The sequence below is a fragment of the Sebastes fasciatus genome, chromosome 8, assembly GCF_043250625.1.
Source record: "Sebastes fasciatus isolate fSebFas1 chromosome 8, fSebFas1.pri, whole genome shotgun sequence".
Taxonomy (NCBI): domain Eukaryota; kingdom Metazoa; phylum Chordata; class Actinopteri; order Perciformes; family Sebastidae; genus Sebastes; species Sebastes fasciatus.
This window is the reverse complement of record NC_133802.1, coordinates 33,737,491-33,757,568: the sequence shown is the minus strand read 5'-3', so window position 1 is coordinate 33,757,568 and position 20,078 is coordinate 33,737,491. Positions and strand designations below refer to the sequence as shown.

The 20,078-nt window shown below is 44.6% G+C and overlaps 1 protein-coding gene across 5 annotated transcripts in view; it reads right to left on the bottom strand.

Annotated features, from left to right (window-relative positions):
• The window catches only part of prdm16 (PR domain containing 16), a 339,983-nt gene that overhangs the window by 118,220 nt on the left and 201,685 nt on the right, over positions 1 to 20,078 (bottom strand). For 4 of the 5 annotated variants that reach the window (XM_074642545.1, XM_074642542.1, XM_074642543.1 and 1 more), the window contains exon 3: positions 1,552 to 1,602. In XM_074642545.1, coding sequence (XP_074498646.1) covers positions 1,552 to 1,602 — 51 coding nt within the window. The remainder of the gene's footprint in view (positions 1 to 1,551; positions 1,603 to 20,078) is intronic. The other variant, XM_074642544.1, reaches the window with a different exon arrangement.

Below are 20,078 nucleotides of genomic sequence, written 5' to 3'. Positions count from 1 at the left end.
CAGGAAAAACTCACTTTTCTGGAGCGTCTACCGACCCACAACAAACTGTGAAATAAGACGACCCAGTCAATTGTTTTGTGGGCTGTCTAGATCAGAAAAGATGGGATTCAACAAGTCATTCAGATCTGGCTCCTCTTCCTATATCGCCCACAGGTTTCACAACTACTTTTGCAAAGGTGCGCCATATTTTTCTTGCAGGCCAATCAGAGCAGACCGGGCTTTTTCTGGAGAGAGCAGAGAAGAGTACCAGCAGCTTGTGAAAAAGTTCGCAGGAAAACGTCACGGTAAGGACTAAAAAGAAGAAGTGCCAGCACCACTTTGAGCCAACTGGGTATATTCAGACAGACAGCATGAGAAAAATAATGTGGTTTTTGAACATTAAAGAGTGTAAACATGTTCTAGTAGAAACCCAAAATACAAGCATGCACCTGAAAAAAAAGCACGAAATGGGGCCTTTAATCAAAGTCAATATTGTTAACAAATGTTTCCATTTAAAGCTCAACTATTATTGTTTAAAACCCCAGATCATTTACTGCTGTCCCATTTTCAACCATCGATTCAGTTTTCAACTATCTTGCCTCGGCGCTACGCCTGCACGGCTTCAGTCGTTCTCAGAGAGAAAGAGAGAGAAAGAGAGAGTCCACTCCGCTGCAGCCATTGTTCTTTCACGGACCATTAGATGGACATGAACTCTCTCGCTGTCCTCCCTTGACCCGGCGACACTGGCCGTAAAAGCAAACTGCCCAGCCTCTTCAATAAATTTATCACCTCATAAAGTGGTCAGTGACTGGTCAATGGGACGTGTCGGTCACAGTGTGAGTGCATGTGTCAGTGTTTTTGTCTGAGTGGAGACAGGCTCTCTGTTCTTTTGATAAGAAAGGCTCATAAGTTACTGAAACACAGCCAATGAATCCAACTTTCAAGCAATTCAAGCTTTTGTAGAAAGCTCAGAAAATTTAATACGAATGAAAAATATAATAATATAGCTATTTAAACCACCAGAAAAACGCGTGTGTGTGTACAGTAGTGGGGCAGCGGTTCTGTCCCGAAGCTTTGAACACCTTCAAATATTTCTCACCGAAGATTCAAAGCCCAAAAACTGGTATTCAGGACGGCCCCTAGTATTGATGACATGAGTGTTTCATGTTGTCCGGAAACGAAAACAGGCATTCACACGTTACGGGAATATCCGAGACGACGCCGACAGCGAAAACAGCTGATTAGCAATGTGAGTTATATGTAGATAGAATTATGTGGCGAAGGTGTTTCCATATCCCATTTAGGCAAAAACCACCTCAAGCAAGCGTAATTTTTTTTTGGAAAGGCGACTATTTTGTCTTACAAATACAGACATACTGTACAAATGTAGAAGAGATATCTATCTACATGTTATGCTTGCTATAAACTGCCACTTCATTACTTCACATTCACAATGTTTTCCGATACCTTTGCTGTATACTGTAGGTAAACCCAGCGTGATGGTCGTCACGCAAGGACAGAGGTACAGAGACAGGAAACATAAAATAACATAAACAGGTGTAACCGTCGTACCTTTTTGATGCAGCTGTCAGGGGAGGCTTCGTCATCGTCATTCATCATCTGCTAAGAAAAACACAAACCAAAAGATAAACATTTGTAAAGCGCTTACCAAAAAACTTTATTAAAAAAAACATGAAGAAAAAATAAAAACAGGTGAGAAGAAAAATCTGTTTATTAAAGCATTTAAAGGGAATATTGATTCCTGCGGCCGTGGTGTTGTGACCGTCGCCGCTTGATGACACGAGCACAGGGTGTTCACAGTTCATCACACAGACCCTCTGGGCTACAAATGTGACCAGAAGGATATAATAATGGACTGAGGGGTCACAAAAACACACACAGAAGCAAACATAACACACACACACACACACCCACTCTGATGAATGAATGCCCCACAGATTTGACGTTAATTCTCCGCTTCAGCGTTGCAGGAAATTTCGCCGAGACCGTGTCTGTGAGTGTGTGTGTGTGTGTGTGTATAATTAAGCCTTCAAGCAATATTTACTGGGGGCAGATGGGTGGTAGAATGCTCCCAGTGTCTGCCAGAGGAAATGAAGGAAGTGGGGGAATGATGAAGAGATGGGGCTGCCCCTGCTGCAATGAGGGAGCATTTCACATATATAATGGCAACCCAGAGTCTCTCTCTCCGTCCGTCTGTCTGTCTGTCTCTTTCTCTGAAGCCCATTGATGGCAACTGAGGATCAAAGAGGAGATGCAGACTGTTTTCAGAGCAGTTTCAGGCAGGGTGGGGGGGATCAGCGTGCTACTTTACAGAGTTTAAGTGAAATTAGGCCAATAAAACTTCCTCAAGCACAGACAGACGGCGTATCTGAGCCTCCCTTTTCCTGCTCCCCTATCCTCCCCATCTGCCCTTTCACAGTAGGTGTGTTGTTGACGAGACTGGCTGCCTTTACATTCGAGCTGACATATTGAAGTTTCCTAAACTTCGGCGTGGCCCACCGTGATTGGGAAAGAGACATTTATCTGCCGTGGAATCTGCCTGTGGAAACTGTGGAGCCATTCTTTCAATTCTGGCGTACAAGCAGCTTCTTTTATGCACCTTCCTATACAAGGCCCCGATTCACGGGAGGTGATTATGAATTGTGTGTGTGAGCTTGTGGATGTGTCCAGAAGTTTAACACTATTTAATCCACGTCTAAACAGAAGTTCGCTCTCGATTCTTCGTCCTCTCCTCTCTCGCTAAACGGTGCACCAGATGGGCCATGTGTGCACCGGCGTGCCGTACGGAGTGGTTTCCTACATTAAGCTGTCAAGGGGATCTGTTTCTCAGCCTCAGCAAATGGCAGCAATTACACCACAGATACTTACAGCGGTGTTCTCAGGCCTACTTACACATCATCTAAACCTTTACAGAAGCATCCTGTTCCTGAAATCAAACAACGCAACAACATGTCAACACGAGACGCCGCGTCCCTCGTGGCCAATCAAATTTGTCACATCGTGTTGACTTGTAACTGCAGCGTGTCCCTACAGTATTTTGAAAATGTGCAAATAAGAGTGGCGAGCTGGCGTGTACGTGCAACCAGACAACAAGGACGGTACTCGTGTCATGAGGACGCATGTTAGGCTTTTCGCGTGTCATTTGTACGCCAAACAACAAAACTACGGTAACGTTCGTGGTTAGGTTTAGGCAGCGAAACCACTTAATTAGGTTTAGGAAATACGACACAAACGTCAATCACGTAACTTACGAAACAAAACACCAGTCTCAAACTCCGATTTCCTGGTTGACAGTCGTGTGTAGCAACGCTGGCCTCTATGCAGCATCTCGTGAGGGTGCGTATGTTTATGTATTGTATTCCTGAGACCAAGAGAAATGGTTCTGCTTTTTGTAAAAATAGTCAAAGCGTCTGATGTGCTGGTTTGAACAAACAAAAGAGACGGATTACAAAATGGTCATTTTGCATTTATTTTTTTTGCATATTCTCTCCTCAAAATTTGTTACTCTACTTTTTTTTTGTTTACTTATTTATTTTGTGGAAATAAGTTAATGTATCTGCTCTGGAAGTAGAAATGTGCTTGTGAACTTTAAACATGGCGATAGAGTAGATAGTGAAATAGAGAGAGAGAGAGAGAGAGAGAGAGAGAGAGAGAGAGAGAGAGAGAGAGAGGACTTCCCCTTTCTTGTAATGCACAAGACCAGCTGCAACAGTTTACAAAACCAACAGCTTGGCTGGCTCGTCTAAAATGCTACCAGGCGTTCAACAACTATAGGACCATTTCTGGACTTTCCCCACTGCTCTGTTCAGCTACATGCCAAGTGTAAATATGTGTGTGTATCAAATTGTGCAAGAGAAACCTAAAACTGTAGAAGACATGCGAGCAGACACGAGTGGTTTTTACTGATGCCTTAATGTCTTTCAGCTTCAGGTGGGGGGTCGGGTCGGGACGGTGCGGGCTTTCTGTCGTCCAAACCTCAGGTTTTGGGTCCAGAAACACAAAGCTAATTATAAAAGCTTCCTGGCTTTCAATTCTATGCAATTGTAATCCAAATTGTTGTTGTCTGTTGAAACGCTACCCAATGAGGGTTTTCTTTTTCTGGTTAAAGATCGGGGTTTCCAGCGGTGAGAAGCGAGGGCTTGTGCAATGATGACAATAAATGTGACACAACGGCAGGTGGAGATGCTCTTTCAACATACTGTACTGCACACACACACTCGTCTACCAGACAAACACGCAGAACGGCCGAGCCCTGAGGCACGACCCCGCCAAGCAAATAAATAAGCTATTAATTAGGGAAGGAAAATGTGATTGGCCGCTGACTGGCGGCGCTATGATTTATTGCACGCGTCACTGTCATCTCAAAGTGACTTGTACTCGGGGTCGGTGAGACGGCTCCGAATAGAGACCGGCCTATGTAGAGACGGATAGATTTTTCCGCTACACAGAGAGAGGTAAAATTGTCCATTTGTTCTGTATCTACCCGGCTGAATGCTGACATGTCAATATGTCTTATGGAAAAGAGAAAACACTGAAGTGAGGGTAATTAGAAAGTGTCTGTGAGAGTGTGTGTCTGGGCACACTAACCTCTCTCTCTCTCCGGCCCGTATGACCTCAAACATAAACAAATCCAGTCGTGGCTTGATGAAAGTGCAGCCACCTGCAGAATCCTTCCACCGAGAGCTGTCCAGAGCTCTCATTAGGGGTGTGCGTGAAAGTGTTTGTGTATGTGAGGATGTGTGTATCTCACCCGTGTCTGTGGTGTGTGCTTTCACACCAGGCGGGAGGGAAAACCCCGCCGTTATTAGTGTTTCATAGCGCAGCTTTTGTTATTGGACAGAGTCAGGAGTTTTTCAACACCACTTTAGCACCATTCGCATTGACGTGCCGCGATGACCGAGCGGACAAAGAAAACACGACGTGGGGAGAGACACTCACTGAGTGGACTTGCCTCATTGTTTTCACAAGACCTGTCACGGCCTAAAACACATGACGGAGCGAAATCCCGCTCAGTTTATTTCCAGAAGTCGTTTAACATGAAAAAAAGCAGCAGAAAGAGGAGTTTTCTGTGAAGCATGTGGTGGTTTTGCAAGTCAAACCTTCACAGAAGGACCCATACATCATGACTTCTAGTCACACCAATGAGAAGGCTGAGTAAGTAGCTATAGCAACCAGAGGAGGAACTTACAAAGCTTGCTCATCATCATCATCATCATCCTTGAAGAAGAGGGCCCCACTTGGAGGTTTGCGCCGTAGGAAAATGTTAGCGCTCCGTCGCCAAAAACAATTCTCCTCAACTCTGGATAATATGAGGCAATACGGCAACACGGCCCAATGGATGGCTGCGGATGTCACAAAGCCGCAAGTTTCCAAAAAGAACCAGCAGCAAACAAAACCTCAGGGCTTTTTTGAACCAGGGCCCTGACTGACAACCCATTGGCTGCAAGAGCCACACCAAGAAAGCCACAAATTGAAAGTTTTGCTACGCATTTATTGGGGAACTTTCGCAGCTTCTTGGCCCGCCGACAGGATCTCACTGTGGTGGCAAAGCCCTGGACGGGTTATTGATCTCTTTGACGTATAGATGGGAGAGGAAACGGTCTTTCACTGCGGGTCGTGTTGAATAATAAACTGCAGAGAAAGTGTATTTGTGTCAGGGAGGAAAAAAAGAAAGAAAAATGAAAAGGGGGGCGGGGAGGGAGGTTCTGTTTCTCATTGCTGGAGCCTTTAAAATAGGAGCTAACCATCATGTCAAACATGATCTCAACAAATGGATCTGACTCCTCTGACTCCCAGATACTGGCGAATCTGATCGGAACACTTTACAATCAATGAAACAGCACGACTGCTCCAAAAAAGGAAGAAAAAGACGTTGGGGATATCAAGTCTCCAGTGTTTTTCTCTGAGGTCTCTCTCACTATCATCTGAACTCCCTGATAAGGAACCTTTTACACATTCCTGCCAGAATCAGAGACTGTTTGACTAAGGATACACGTCTGATTCAGTCTGCTCTTTAGCATCCAGTCAGACGGTGCCTGGTTGTACTTCCAAGTCCTTTCTCTGGCTTGTCCTTTAAAAGGGTGTAAAATGGGGCTATTTCAGGACTTCCCAGAGATAGGGGGCCTTGACAGCTGACCCAAAACAAGACCAGAGCTAGGACTTCTTAAAAACATGCCTCAACAATGAGGTTGCTCACTGAGCTTAAAGCTGCAGTGGGTTGAAATATAATATGATAAAAAAAAAGTTGTTTTTATAAAACGGTCACTATATCCTGACCGTAGTGCAAGAGACAGGTAATCTGATAAAAATCATGTTCCTCGTGTCCTCCGGTGCTCCTAATGGCATCTGCAAGATTTCACAGACCGGAGGAAAACAAGCAGTCAGAGCCGATCTGGAGCCTTCCCGTCTCTGAGCAGCTGTCAATCACTCGCCAACTCCGATCAAACGGTCAAACTAGGCAGCGCTGATCAAATATAAATCAATATTGTGTCACTGTAATGCCTATTTCTCTCCTCAAATGTGTTCAGAAACATCTTGTTGTGTTTTCTCCTGCTGGTGGGCGGTGCTTGGTATTTCCTCAACAGATCTCAACATGGCTGCCGGGTCACCGACGTTCTCATTTTACAGCTAAACAGTACACTACAAGATGTTCCTGAACACATCTGAGGAGAGAAATAGGCATTACAGTGACAGAAAATGTATTCATATTTGATCAGCGCTGCCTAGTTTGACTGTTTGATCGGAGTAAGCGAGTGATTGACAGCTTCATCCAATGAATGAACAGCCAATAGGAACGCTCTCTCTCTCTCTGAAATGACCTGTGATTGGCCAAAGTCTCCCGTCACGGGCTAGATGTTTTAAAGCCTGTAAACAGAGCCATGAGGAGGAGCAGAAGTCTCTCTCAGAACACTTGAATTACAATATGCTGAAAGGTTACTAAGGACGTTTTCCCCCAATGATGCCAGAAATATTCTGCCTTCTGCCACTTTAAGTAGGGAGGCGGGGAGAAAAAGGCAGGAGAGGAGTAAACAGGGTTGAAATTTGCGCTGCTAAATACCAGGAAACTGGGCGTCCATCAGATAAAACATATTCATGATGACTTTAATAAGCGGAAGACTTGAGGTGCTTTGGCCAAGGCAAACATCAAGGGGAGTGCTGATAGGAAACTTTCTCTCTTTCTCGTCTTACTTAGTGGATAGAGAAGGTAATTATGAACATAATCACCGTTTGGTTTCCTTATCTCCATCTCCACTTTGCTGCGAAGCTTAATGTGAGAAAATCATACAGTCAGTAAAAGCGAAAGATGCCAAAGGAACGCATGAGATGCCATTGTCTGAACAGAAAGAGGAGAGATCAGATTAGCTTGACACTTATCACAACCACGCTAAAGCCAACACTGTTACCCAACCCTACATCCAGATGGGTCTGTGCAGGGTGCGGCCGCCGTGACGGAGCTGAGAACTGTTGGTGAGATAGAGCTTAGCGCACAAAGGTTAGATTTGGAAGGCAAACACTCGGAACTATTGTGCGACTGGAAAGTCACGGCCACTTGTCAAACACAAACGGGCTGATATTTACAGAACGAGCGTTGACCCCGCGTGTCCTGAAAGTCTTTGTGTGATTTATGGAAGGAAATGCCATAGTGAAATATCCTGGCAGGGTTTGCATTGACTCCGGACAGGCTTGTCTCATCATTTCAATGTCCTGGATGATTCACAGGTCTTGCATAGACATGTGCGGTCTCAACACTATACGCTTGGTACAAATAAGCCGATTCAATATTTGTATTCATACATCTGACAGTTGGCGGCGTTTGAACTCATTTCTCTCCGTGTTACAAGGTGAGGTTTGCACTTATTCAGCAAACAAACGTTGGGAAAGAGGCTCACTTTGATGAAAACAGAGAGCGAGAGGAATGCAACGGGAGGGAGGAAGAAGAAACTGCAAATTTATTAAAAGGGTCATATTTTCATGGGGGCCTTGTATGATCCATCCATCACCTGACCACCACGGCCCCTTATCCTTTTAAGGCCGTTGACTCTGAACTTGATATCGACAGAACCGTACGGATAAATTATCTGCTTTGGCCTTCGCTTTATTGATAAGTCATTTGGGCAGATGATCAGTAATAATCATAAGTGAATAAGGGCGTGCCGATAGATCTTCCCGCTAGCAGATGTTGTGACAGCCTGCAGGGTCGAGGCCCAATAAATAATGTTACCTTTTGGCCTAAGAGGATTGCCTACACAGCATCGGCAGCTGCCGCGGCATGCCTTTCAGATAATGATATATCACGTCCTGCCTCTTCATTTTGATAAAGGTTGCAGTTTATCGATACGCGGCAGCAGGAAGAAAAATAATATTGCCGTATTTCTAATGATCTCCTATTCTTCCCGTTGCCTCTGAGCGAGCAGGGAGGAAGATTTAGGGTCTTGACTTGAGGGCGTATAGATCGAATCAAAAGGTCATGCCACGGATACTTTTCATTTCGCGAAACCTTAGCTGAGCCACATGCCAGCGCAGCGTATGCATACATGAATGTTTACATTTATGCACTACATAAATCTGATATTGGCTTTTCGGCGCAGCAATGTCATATGTTTCATATCTCCATTTCCCCCTCGCAAACTGAATTTGTGTATTTAGAAACAGACACCAGACCACACTGTCTGTCCTCTCCGTCTTGTGCCAATATATGAATCCCTAATTCAAACCAGGAATTCCTCTCGGTAGGTAGAAAAGGACGCGGAAACACAGAGAGAGAGGGGGGGCGCGGGCAGGCGGGGATCTCTCATCGCATCGGGGGCTTTCTGGACAGCAGCCACTGAGATATTGTCACGTGACGACGGATAACTGGCGAGTAAATTGCATATCGTTTATCGGGGTCCGGCTAAATATTTACACCCGTTTGCATATTTCAACATAAACAGAGGGGTTCTGGTAGCTTTTCATTCCTCCACTCCGCCTCTTTCTTCAAATCCAATATATGTACAGGAAGGAAACAAGAAGACTGGACAGAAGTTAGACGGAGAGCAAGATGGAGGAGGAGAAACACATTTTGAGAAAGCTAGTACTATCTGTACTTGTGTGTGTTTTAGTCGGTCAGGCATCCCCCTGAAAATCCATCCTGTGGCTTTTCTGCATTTTTGACCACACACACACACACACACACACACACACACACACACACACACACACACACACACACACATACACACATAGAGTTTGGGCGCGGGCCCAAACATAGAAGTGAAAAGTCTCTAGTGACTTGGAGGCTAAGTGCATGTATATATGGGTCAGTGGCCGGGACAAGCAGGGGCTTTCTTTAGGGCTCCGAGGGTTTACACCGAGGTCAAGCCCTATACACACCATGATGATGATGATGATGATGCTGCTTGAGAAGGCCAAAGCCACGCCGAGTGACTCGTTGACGAGATTTCTCCAGCAGATAAATAAACAAGGCCTGACCGTGGATTTCCTGCTCTGGCGTATGAGTGTGTTTTTGTTTGTGTGCGGCGGGGTACTTTTGGAGATACGGGTTTGATCCGATGCACCAAACAGAAACAAATTACACACACACTAAAACTATTACATAATTACATGCAGATCAATTATCAAACAACTCCCAGAGCTCCTCCGTCTACACTCCAAGTGTCCGCTTAGTTCTTTAGCCTGTCTCCACTCTCTCAATGGTTCTCTTTGTACTGGAATGGCCTCTCTGTGTTTACGGGGAAGACTCTGAGCTTAGATGTTAGGTCATCAGTAGGACAGAGGTGAATGGAGCGGCGTGTGCTGAGGAAAGAGTAAACAGATCCTAGTGTTCACGAGACACTCTTTGTAAGATCGGCAGTCTTTAGTTGCTTTTATTGCACCAATACTAGAGATGTCAAAGTTAACGCGATAACGGATTTTTTTGCAGAGGTTGTAGCGGGCTTAGTTTTAAAGCTAGAGTGAAGATCCTGGCATCATATAAAACTAAACAACTTAAGGAATCCATTGGTACCAACCATGTCATACTAGCTAGTCGCAAAGGAGGTTAAATAACGCTCCAAACTTGTGCTAAATTTTGGTCCCTTGACCTCTGACATCCAGATATGTGAATGAAAATGGGTTCTATGGGTACCCACGAGTCTTCCCGTATGATTTGAGCATATTTTGTTATGCTAAATGCAGTACCTGTGAGGGTTTCTGGAGAATATCTGTCATTGTTTTGTGTTATTTATTGATTTCCAATAATAAATATATACATACATTTGTATAAAGCAGCATATTTGCCCACCAGGTACATTTTGAACATATAAAAAATGTGTGATTAATTTGCCAATAATCACGATTAAATGTTTTAATCGATTGACAGCCCTAACAATACACTTGAACACACACTCTTTTCCAAATGTTTCATTAACTACAACTAAAATGACTGCGACATGCTGAACGCTGCATCTGTCCTTCCTTTTACTGAGAACTGACCAGCTGTAGGAATAAAAGAGTGTGTTTCTGCATTATATGATTGTTTTGGCATTCTACAATGCCAGGTCAAAAACTTCAATCAAAAGTTTTATTTCAAACGCCAAAGTCCCACAAACTGAAGCACGTACACCATATATAAATACCAACAATAATAACGGCAGCTTAATAGTTGTAATGGCTGCTATTAGCGTGGATATAATTTTGAGTATATGATGTGGAGATAAAACACAAATAGCGTTTGTGTTTAACAAATGGACTGTAACCGCTGCACCGTTTATCCTGGTGAGTTCTTTTGGTGGCCAATCAGATTATTTGCACAGTGGAAACATGTAAAGACCGGAGCGGTTCAGCCAGCTGCTACTGCCAAAAGATACTGTCTGGACATACCGGCTACAAAATGCTTTCTTTCACTACGGTGGCCAGTGAGGAACACATTTAGCAGGGGGGTTTATGGAAAGGAAAAATGCAACCCTGTAACCACAATTAAACTATATTCTCAATTATGTTGGAAGGAAATGCATTTGGTCGCGGATTATATTTGTCTTTGATGTATCACAAAACAGGTTTGTAAGTCCGCAGCAAGAGACATCGTACAACGAGCGGCACGCAGAGCAGGTGACGTAGAATATCGAGCGACCGTTATAGGAAGTTACGTGTTATAATAACAAGTAGCCAAACCTTGATGACCATGACGCACATTCCTTTTAACGCCACTCATTTCTTTAACGCATTAAAGATAGGGATGATGATGTTGGAAAGGTAGCATTATCTGAAAGAAGCATCGCCTCAGGAGCTCCGTCTAAACCTCCACCTAAATCTAAACTACTTCACAGACACAGAGCGGAGAGAGGACCTCAACTCAACAACGCTACCTCATGACAAGTAACGCGGCAGTGCTACTGCAGGGCTGAGTTCTCTCTTCCATTCTCCAGTAAACATGCGGCGGCGACGTGCTTTGAGTTCAGGCTGGTGCACGCCAAGGGTAGAGTACAAGCAGGGAGGCATCTGATTGGTTCTTTCCAAGCGGACCGCGAGGCAGTGATTGGTAGACGTTTTTACAGTTTTACAGCAGCTACAGATGACGGCTCTTTTCCGGTCCTTTTTCAGAGCTCATCAGTAATGGATCGCTGACGGGGTGTAAAGACCATTTCAACCAGTAGAACAGATAGTGTTTACTGGAGAACATCGTCAACCCTGCCTTTAACGCAAGTTGCGATTTTTAATTAACCTCGGCTGCTCTTCGATCTTTCGGAGGTTGTAGCGGGCTCAGTTTTAAGGTCATTAAAGATACTGGCATCATAACATGAAACTAGAAAAAATTAATCCATTGGTACCAACCATGTCATACTACCTCATATTAAGCCAAACCATGATGTTTTTTTTACTAAATCTAACCCAGTAGTTTTGTTGCCTAAACCTAACTAAGTAGAGTTGTTGCATTTTATGTTTTGTTTTAAATTACAACACTAACCACGTGTTTAAAACTGTTTAAAATCATGACCGTAATCTGGGAGAAAATACCTCGAAACGTAATTGAGAGTGCAGTTTATTTGTATGGGAATGTAATTTTGTAGGAGACAGGGTTGGAAAAATGATATATACATATATAATGCATATAATGGCCCCTAAATCATGATGACTGGTTATTTTTTCAACTTGTAATACATGATAAATAATGACATGAAAACTTCCACAGTCTCAGTATAACGACTGAATAACGAATAATACAACAACTGTCCGAAAGACTATACAACAAAGAAATTTGTAAATTGCCACACGACAACCAAAGCAAAATTACACTCTAAAAGTACTAAAAATACTCATTTGAAGAGCAGCCACGATTTGAAACACCAAACTAACACTGAGAAATGATCGATTGATCCCATTGTGCAAATGAATCCTCCACCGTTGTGCTCTCATTGATTCGCTCAGTCGAACATTTGTTGCTGCACAGCAACCTCTTTGGGGCTCTTTTGCTCCCCGTCCAGTGTTTTTCTCTCTTTCCAACCCTCCCTCTGTCTGCCTGTACACACACACACACACACACACACACACACACACACACACACACACACACACACACACACACACACACACACACACTCTATTCTCAAGAGATAGCAACATTTATCACCACGAGAGCTGTCTCCAAGTCCACGGGATCAACCCATCACCTCCACAATAAATGTCAAGCTGTCATGATTTATGCAGCTAATGAAATTGATTAGACGGCCACAATGTCCCAGAACATTGTAATGGCGTGATTCACAACCGTCCTGTTTACTCAACTTGCTTGAAAGAACAACGTTGGATGAAAACAGGGTTGCGAGACATCTCGTCAACCGCCGCACGACATCGATACAGTTACATCTCTGGAGCCTCTGTCATCGGTCTTTATGGTCCGGCCTTGAGGACTCTTTGGAGAAGATATAATTGAGTGGAGATAATGTAGCAGTCCCACTCCCTCGTACAAAGGCCGTTGTCTGATGTTTTTGCCATGAAAAACCCTTCAAGATGAGTTGTGGAGTGTCGCTGACTTTGATCATTTCAAGGATGGTCTCAGACTTCAAAAGACTTGACGTGGTAATGATGTTGCAAAAGCAATGATATGATGCTGCCGGCTGTCCCGGGACACGGAGTGGAAAAAACTATGTACGACGGTGGACTTTGTGGTGCAAAGACACTGCCAAGTAGAATTTGAATATCTGACAGATACCTCATGTCATTCCAAAGTTCAATAAGACATAAAACCGTCCTGTTGCATCAACACTAGAGCTGTCAATCGTTTAAAATCACAACTTAATAGCACATTTTTCTTTTTAACAGATAGTTCAAAATGTACCTTAAAGGGACATTTGTCAAGTATTTAATCCTCTTATCAACATGGGAGTGGACAAATATGCTGCTTTATGCAAATGTATGTATATATGTATTATTGGAAATCATTTAACAACACAAAACAATGACAGATATTGTCCAGAAACCCTCACAGGTACTGCATTTAGCATAAAACAATATGCTCAAATCAGAACATGGCAAACTGCAGCCCAACAGGCAACAACAGCTGTCAGTGTGTCAGTGTGCTGACTTGACTATGACTTGCCCCAAACTGCATGTGATTATCATAAAGTGGGCATGTCTGTAAAGGGGAGACTCGTGGGTACCCATAGAACCCATTTACATTCACATATCTGGAGGTCAGAGGTCAAGGGACCCCTTTTAATATGGCCGTGCCAGTTTTTCCTCGCTAAAATTCAGCGTAAGTTTGGAGCGTTATTTAACCTCCTTTGCTACAAGCTAGTGTGACATGGTTGGTACCGATAGATTCTTTAGGTTTTATAGTTTCATATGATATCTTCACTCTAGCTTTAAAACTGAGCCTTAATATCCCTAATCAATACTAAAGATCCTCCGTCTCAGGTGTGTCAGACTGCCAAATGCTCTCTACTCCGTCAAAGACAGCTCACCACTAATATGCAGGTTAATACAAATATCCATTCAGTTGACCTTCGGGCTCATCACAAATGAGTTTATCAGCCGGGCCATATCAGGTGAAGGCCCTTTACAACCCTGTTAGTGTGAAGCAGAGACTATCTCTGTCACTAAGATTGATGTTCCACGGCTTATCGAAGGTGCTTCCGTTATCAGCAGAAAACCTTCAGCGGGGGGATACTAAGTCCCATTTGCACACCTCATCAAAACTTCACAGGTCTTTATCATCATCATCGCCAACTGTTAAAAACTCTTATCATTATTATCTTCATTGGTGTCCGTGATACCGGTTACATTTAATAGCTATCATCGTCTTCTGTTAGAATAACAAAGGCCTGACATGTACAGATAGGATGCTCTCTGCCGTGGTCTCTGAACCCTGGTTTATAGCTGTCTGTCTGTCTGGCCGGTGCACGGGATGATGACAGATGACTTTATTGGGGGAGTTGCATGGTCACAACTTGGAGCCGGGACTTTCCATTAGTCATCTAACTAGAGCAATCAGCATGGAAAATGTTTGCGAACACCCTCTCGACCCCTTTTCTCGTTGTTTTTATATCTGCAAAGCCAGAATGTAAGCTATCCTTCGCCCACGCCTTCGTCTATTTCAATAACAAAAAAAAAAAAAAGAAATGACCAAACAAACTAAGAGCAGGGAAGAAACTGATTTTGGAGCCATTAAATGTCTTCTAATTTTGGCCGCTGGTTGTAATAGATGACTTAGGGGAGAGAGTTATTGGACAGAAGGGAGGAGGGAGGGCGAGGGGCGAGCCTGGTGAGAGGAAACTTATCTGTCCTTGGGCTGTGGGACAGAACACAGTGCCGGCTTTATTCGGCGTCTCGGCCCCGTCGTCAAGGAACGATGACACACTCCTCCAGGCCCACATTAATCTTTAACAGTGTGATTTCTAAAATAACACCAGTGTTTTCCCTAAGGCTCGCGGGGAGAGAAGGCCCTGTTCAGTCCTTCTTTTCTCCCCCTCCCCACCCCCGACACTGTTAACATTGGAAGCGGTAGAACAGGGGAAGGCGTTAGAAAACTAAAAAGATGGACACGAGTTTGAACAGAGAGAAAAGAAGAGGGATGAAGTGGAGCTCATTTGGTGCAACGTCACCTAGGCTTGCCCGCGGTAGTCGGTGTTATCGATGTCACGCGGTGGTTGGGCACACAGCTGCGGCAGCGAGTCACCTTCGCCCCGAGCCTTTCCAAGCCAACCTAGAGCCGGTCGCGGCGCACCGCTTCGTATGCGGGACTCCCCAGCCTACCGTGTGTTGCTCACACCCTCCAGCTGGCTGTTAACGAGGGTCTTTAGGCACAGAGCAGTACTCGTATCGGTACTCGGTATCGGTACTCGGTATCGGCGAGTACACACAAATGTAAGTACTTGTACTCGGTCTGAAAAAAAGTGGTATCGGTGCATCCCTAATATTGACACATAATCGGTAACCCTGGTGTTGTCACAAGTTTATTAACCGGTGGAAAATGTCCTCACCGTGACATCCGTAACGTCACCAGATGTTAAAAGCCCTTGACCTCACTTACTCACCCTGACAGTGGCAGCTCCAGCGGCTCCCTCGCGCCACACATTACTGTTGTTAACAGTGTTATCACAGGGCTGCCCTGGGCAAGATAAAGACTGTGGCCGCTGATGGGCCTTAAGTGAATGAGGGACTGGCTGCAGACACGCAGACAAGAGGGAGTGTCAGTCAGCCGGCCTCTGGTTAATGACAGTGGAGAGATAGAAGCTGAAACAACACTTTGTGGGGAACTGTGTGTGTGTTTAACAGCAGGCTGGGAAAAGCAAGAGCGGGAGAAATATAGGACAGTGCCAGTAATGTTGTTTGGGTTTTGGGAGCCAGACAGGAATCTCTCTTTCTCTCTCTCTCCCTATCAGGGAGCTTGGCCGCTTGCTAGTGACCATCACGCAGCGTGATAGCGCTGCAGCTCTGAGGTTTCCCATCGGGACAAGCAGGGGGCCTCATAAGGCACGGAGTAAAAGATGGAAGATCTAGAGAGCCGATTCTGACACATCACCAAAGCCAAAACCGCGAGCTTATGAAACATCTTGTCTCACCAAATAGCATCTCTCTCTCCCTTTATCTCTTCTCACCCACCGTCTAGTAGATCTTGTTTCACAGCGTTTTCAATTCACTAGATGTAAGAGTGATAGGAATTCTCTCTTTAAACAACTTTCTTGGAGCACGTTAAGCTGTCGGATAAGCTTATCCTTTCTCTAGCATTCAATAACTTCCATGTGCATTTCATTTCTCATCTCCTCCCTCCTTCCTCTTGTCTCCTTTCCGCTGAGTGCTCCGCGCAGTATACAGAAGGTCGGGCCAAGGCTAACATGTATCTATAATGTGTTCGTCTCAGGCAGCCCCCCCGAGGAGCGGAGCGCTGCTCTGGCTCCTTGGCACGGCGGACAATGTGGGTGTTGTGTGGAGGAGCTGGCTGGCTGTTCACTCACAGACGAGTCAATCTGGGGCAACTGCTGAACTGCTGCCTGTCCTGCCGCTCTAGTGCCTCAATAAGACCCCTCTTCACTGATTGGGAAAAAAAAAAGGAGTGCTTTCCTTATTTGTTTTGCATTAATTTTTTAATAAATGACTTTTTTCTTCTACTCGCCATGCTGGATTTGATCTGTTCTCACCCCTCACACTCAGTACTTTCATGTGTGTCTCTATAAGTGTGTGTGTGTGTGTGTGCCTACACGAGAGTACTCCTTTTCACGGCGCTGACACCCGGCAGATTGAGACATCAGTCGCCTGCTCGCCGCGGTAAATTAGCCATTCTTCTCAGGGGCTAATTGGAAATCTAAAATGTTTTGCAGGGGGAGAGAAGAGCTGTGAAGGAATGCGGTCTGCCTGAGAGCGGAAAATCAGATTACAGAATATTTCTATTCAATGAGATTCGATGTGACTCTGATCATCGCTGCGTTGAGGGGAAATTGCACAAAGAACAAAACATATTTAGTGAATAGCGGATACTGGAATGCAGCGAACAATGTTTATCAAGAAGCCTTTTGTGGAGACGTATTCCCGTCCTGAAAGCCTCGCCACTTTTAATGAGCAAACACTCCAAGCTCTGAATTAGAGGCAAATACATTTCCATGCATAATGACCCAAACACACACAAAAAAAAGCATTAATTACATTGCCTCCATCTGCATAATTCAGAATAAAATATGAAACAAAAAATGCCACTAACACTAATTGACTAATTCATCACAGGGCCTTGTTGGTAAATGTTCCTCCCTGCTTGAGTAGTTTCGGTAAAATGAAAACATTTGCATAAAGTTGAGGTTTGAGGCCCGCCAGTAAACACGGAAAAGTGAGACTAAATATTGTTAAACAATGCACATTTACTTGGTGTAATAATTATGAATACCTCTTTCTTAACCCTTCAGCAATGAGGTGTGTTTTCTTCTTTAGGGAAATAGCAACTTTTGGAACGGAACGTATGACAAAATATGTTTGTCAACGACCTTCCATAACTAAGACGGGACGATGACGAGACGGCACAGAGGTTATTAAACACTAACGGTGACGATACCAAACACGCAATATCGTTGACGAAAAAAGACGAGACCAAAATGTAGTTTAAAAACATAAAAACTCAGTCCGTCTCTTCCTTGTTTCACACCTCAATCCTGATAATTGTGCTACTATAATGCATAAAGTTGAAGGTTTACGGGGTCACGTTCGGATGGTTGAGTAACGCATATTTAGCTCTCATAACGGATCGGCAGGTGCGACTGAATCACGAATCATGAACTAACTGCAAAGCTGCATTCTTCATCATTCAACCCGTGTTTTTCATCAGATAATGAAAAGATAAATGTTAAAGATAAATGATAAATGACAGAAATGTTCTGATGACTTAACAGGACTAAGATCAAATAAAAAAAATAGCTGACAAAATCAAAAAAGAAAATATTTTGACTAAAATGAAATGACTTTTCGGTGAAGTTTTGAGTTGTCGTTGCCCAAAACTAGACTAAAACTATGAAGGCTACAAATGACTTAAATGTGACTAAATCTAATAAGCATCACCGTCTTAAGACTAAGACTAAATGTAAAATAGCTTCCAGAACTAACACTGCAATTAATGCCATAAAACACGTTGCACAGCTGCGATGTATGAAGTATACAAAAAGGAGCAGATGTGTGCATTTCTTTTATTAATTCTGTTTTGTCCTAAAATTGCGAAGAAAAAGATTTTAGCTTTGAAATTTTATCGCAATCACAATGCTAAATTTCCTGGCAAGCATCATCTTCAAAGCATCCTGACAAGTCAAAGTGGCGTGACTTTGTTCTCTCTAAGCAGACAGTCCTGTGAATGCGGCCGGAGGCTGGCCCGTGCACAGTTCTGGGCGGTACTCCCCGTTGTTGGGGGTGAGTTTGAGGTGCTGGGAAAAAAGGGGCCGTGCATTCACAGCAAATGAAGCCTTGTGAGTAACCGTGGAGAGAACGCTCCTTAACTGATGAGTCCAGAGACAACTTCCCAGATCTTCTCTTGCCACATGGCGACACCCACAATGCTAAAGACCTACTGCCATCTTTAGAGCGAGACACAGAGAGCCCCTGAATAGCTTAGTTTTTAGCCTCGGCCGTGAAAACAAACCTAAACACTGTGAATTGAGTTTTGTCTCATTCTTCTTAATTGGCAGCAGCAGGTTTTTGCCTCTTTTTCTTCTCCGTTCAATATGAATAAATGCGACAAGCTTCTGATCCCGGCTTTTCAGCCTATGACTGTTTATTTATCTATTTCAACTACACCCGAGGGAACAAAAGGCATGCAGAATGGCCACTGACAGCCATGTCGAATATCTCTTTCTGCCAAATCTGGCTGTTTTCTCTCGCTGCTGTCACTTGATGTCTTTATGCGAGGCTGAGAGTTCACCCCGATGAAAAGGGCGGGGGCGAGCTGAGTGAGTGACCCCCGCAGGAGGGGAGTATTAAAAGTAAGAGCGAGAGCGAGGGATGGATGAACCAGAAGGCGGGAGAAAAGTTGAAGGGGGGAAGAGGGGGCACCCCCGCCGGGTCCCAGGCATCTCGGCTGGCAGTCCCCATCTTGGCTTCAGACGGCTTTTGTCAAAGAGGGGAAAAGAGGGTCTCTTCTTCACTTGGGCACGGGACAATAGACGTTTTGTCAGTCAGGGAGGGGGTGTCGTGGGGGAGTATGGAGAGATGCTGAAAGAGGAATAAAGCCAAGGACCCATCTTCACAAGGGGTGGGGTGGCGGCGGTGGGCAGCCCCTTTGGGACTGGGCAGATGTTGAAACGAGGATGATTTATTAGCCTTAGTGTCCTTGGTGGCACTTGGCCACCATCCCAGATTTAGGAGTGAGAGAGAGTGACTGAGAGTCAGGAGGAGGAGGAGGAGGAGGAGGGCAGCTATGTATCTGAGACATCTTAATACCTTCTATGGGCATGGGGCGCTTCTTGCTCTCCGACCGTCATGGTATTTTTGCCCGATTCTCTGGTAGAAAAACAACTTGGTTGGGAGTCATCTGCATCACTGAGCTGGACCTTGTCACCCAGCATTACCCTCGCCCTCCAACACAACCTCCCCCCCCGCCCCCAACAGACCCAAACACACAGACCGAGTGTGCTGCACGACCACCACCATCACCACCACCACCACCACCATCCCTCCCCTGCTTATATAAAACAACAAATTACCAAATTAACATTCCCAACAGCCCTTACTCTCCCTTCACAGTTCTGGGCAGAGACACTCTCAAAGTTGCCAGAAAACAAGTGTAGAAGAAGAAAGCGTTCTATGGGCGCATGGGGCTGTGTGTGTGTGTGTGTGTGTGTGTGTGTGTGTGTACGTCTGTGTGTGTTACGCATGTTTTGCATGCGTGTGTGGTCAGGGAGATCTCCACTTGTTGCCTCTGTTGCTAAAAAAGGAGAAATTAAAAGAAATGTGTGTTTCTGTGTGTCTCAAGCCGCCGCTGTAGCCTTAGCCGTGCGCTAGGAAGGTGTCACATGTTTTAAGTCGTGGCGTGTCATGAGAGAAGAAATAGGACGCATTCCTCGATGCAAACCTTCCTTAACAGTTTTCCATTTTTTATACTGATCTCCCCATTCCATCCCCACAGCACACGTCTC